The following is a 2747-nucleotide window of genomic DNA, read 5'->3' as shown; positions in this document are numbered from 1 at the left end:
AAAGGATATACACCAAATTGGACTACCGAAATATTTACAGTTAAATCTATTAAAAATACAAATCCTAATACATATATACTTAAGGACTATCAAGGAAGGGATATAGAAGGTGGTTTCTATGAATATGAGCTATCAAAAACCAAATTTCCACACACATATTTAGTGGAAAAAGTGATTAGAAGGAGAGGAAATAGACTTTATGTAAAATGGTTAGGATTTTCTTCAGAGCATAACTCTTGGATAAATGCTAATAATATTTCACAATAAAAGAATAATCAATTACATAAATCATTTATTCTAACGTCAACCGTAGAGATGTCGATAACATTAACCTTAAATGATGAAAAATCAGTACTTGTCGCCAACTACTTTCCACCAATAATTTTGAAACAAAGCTATGTTTGCGGTTTAATAAGTTTTGATACATATCACTCAATACCAAATGTTGATGAAGAGAACAATAAATTTCATATAGGTGGACATGAAATAACTATTCCTCTTGGATCATATGAATTTTCGAATATATCTGAGTTAATAACGGATGAATATCGCAAGCTTAATAAAAAAAATGGAAATCTTATTATGAAAGCAAATTACAATACACTTCAAACATATCTGAAGAGTACGCTTGATCCAATTTATTTTGATAAAGAAAACACTATTGGTTCATTATTAGGTTTTAGTAAAAGAGTACTTGAATCGAATGTTGATCACTATTCTGATAAAGTGATAGAAATTACAAAAGTAAACACTATAGTTATTGAGTGTAATATTGTAACAGGATCCTATATAAACAACAAGTCAGCGCACACTCTTCATCAGTTTTCACTCGTCGTTAGCCCAGGATATAAAATCACGGAAAATCCTACTAACGTTATATATCTACCTGTTAATACAAACACAATAAATACCATTGTTTTGAAAGTTGTTGATCAATCTGGAAAATTGATAAACTTTCGTGGGGAAAAAATTTCAATTAGATTACACTTGAAACCATCTAAAGAATGATAATATTTAACAAAAAGGAGGTATTTGCGGATATAACAATCACTCAACCATCAACTTTGAAGGGATACACAACTAAAATATCACATCACCACAACAGGAAACATAAAGGATTAAAAAGGAAAAAGAGAAATATTTTAAGTAAAACTAACCAAGAGTTCCTGGAAAGTTTGGGTTTCACACTAAAATAATAAAGGGTTGAGTTTAAAAATGAGTAACATTATTAATGTTTTACAAAAACCACAATTTGATAATGCTATAATAAGAAAGGAGTATCACAGCTATATATCATATTTACAATCATTTCAAAATAATGATGAAATTAGGATTTCCATTCAAAACCAAGACCTGTATGTCGTTCCTGGTGAGAGTTTTTTATACATTGAAGGTTTTGCAACAAAAGCGGACTCTACAGTATCAGCATCGATAAAGTTATTAAACAATTGCATAGCACACTTATTTGATGAGATAAGATATGAACTTAATGGTATAGAAATTGATCGTACACGTCATTTGGGTATAGCAACAGAAATAAAAAATTATGTATCATTAAATGAAAGCGAAAGTCGAAATCTAGTCAACGCAGGATGGGCTCCATTTAATACAGATGATCTTACTCTTGTGAGTGGATATTTTAATTTTTGTGTTCCACTGAAAATGCTTCTTGGATTTGCTGAAGATTTTGATAAAATTATAGTTAATGCTAAACATGAATTAATTTTATTGCGATCAAAAGATGATACGAATGTATTGAAATCTATCATTTCCAGTGAAACCTGTAAACTATCAATTTTAAATATTACATGGAAAGTTCCACATATTCAACTTGCTGATGTATACAAGCTGCAAATGCTTAAAGTAATTAATAACCGTCAACCACTAAATATATCATTTAGAACATGGGATATGTATTATTATCCTGCAGTTCCATCGAATACAAAAGTTTTATGGAATGTTAAGCTTGCAAATGAAAATGAGCGACCACGTTTTCTTCTTTTAGGATTCAAAAGTAGTGAAAAAAAATTTATTCACTGTGATATAACAAACATTAAGGTTCATTTGAATTCTGATACATATCCATATGATGATCTTAACCTCAAGTTTGATAGGAACCGTTTCGCCCTACTTTATGATATGTATATAAAATTTCAACAAAGCTATTATACACGTGAACCGCAACCTCTATTAACGCGCGAAAAATTCAAGGGTGAAGCACCGATTATTGTTCTTGATGTAACACATCAAAATGAAACAGTAAAAACTGGCCCCATCGATATACGAATTGAATTGGAAACATCTAAAAATATATCACCGAACACATCTCTATACTGTTTAATTATTCATGATAAAATGTTTGAATATATACCTCTAACAAATGAAGTAAGAAAATTATTGTAAATGTAACTATATTTTTTATCTATAGAAATCATAAAATAAATAAAAAGCAAAAACAAACACAAACAAAATGATTTTTTTTATTAATAATGTAAAATTAATATATAGGTGAGTTGTTTAAATGTAAAGAGGGAGAGGTAGAATTATTGTTTAAATATAAAGAGGGAGAGGGAGAGGTAGAATTATTATAAATATAAAGAGGGAGAGGGAGAATTAATGTCGAGAAGAGAAAGAGAATTTTTATTTCGTGTTTGCTTTACATTTATAGAATATATAAGGTTGGGTATTTATACTACATTAATTAGTATCTCTCCAACACACCTCCAATAGTGTAGATATAAGAAAAT

At 29.2% G+C, this 2747-nt stretch overlaps 1 protein-coding gene across 1 annotated transcript; it reads left to right on the top strand.

Annotated features, from left to right (window-relative positions):
• The first annotated feature begins 314 nt into the window (after positions 1–314).
• LOC131998440 (uncharacterized) lies at positions 315–2453 on the top strand. The gene has a single exon (XM_059370729.1). It carries the CDS (start codon positions 1216–1218, stop codon positions 2401–2403), a length of 1188 nt encoding a protein of 395 aa, XP_059226712.1. The 5' UTR covers positions 315–1215; the 3' UTR covers positions 2404–2453.
• Positions 2454–2747: the final 294 nt, after the last annotated feature.

This window comes from Stomoxys calcitrans, unplaced genomic scaffold, assembly GCF_963082655.1.
Source record: "Stomoxys calcitrans unplaced genomic scaffold, idStoCalc2.1 SCAFFOLD_167, whole genome shotgun sequence".
Lineage (NCBI taxonomy): Eukaryota > Metazoa > Arthropoda > Insecta > Diptera > Muscidae > Stomoxys > Stomoxys calcitrans.
The sequence above is the reverse complement of the archived record's forward strand: the minus strand, read 5'-3'. Positions and strand labels throughout refer to the sequence as shown.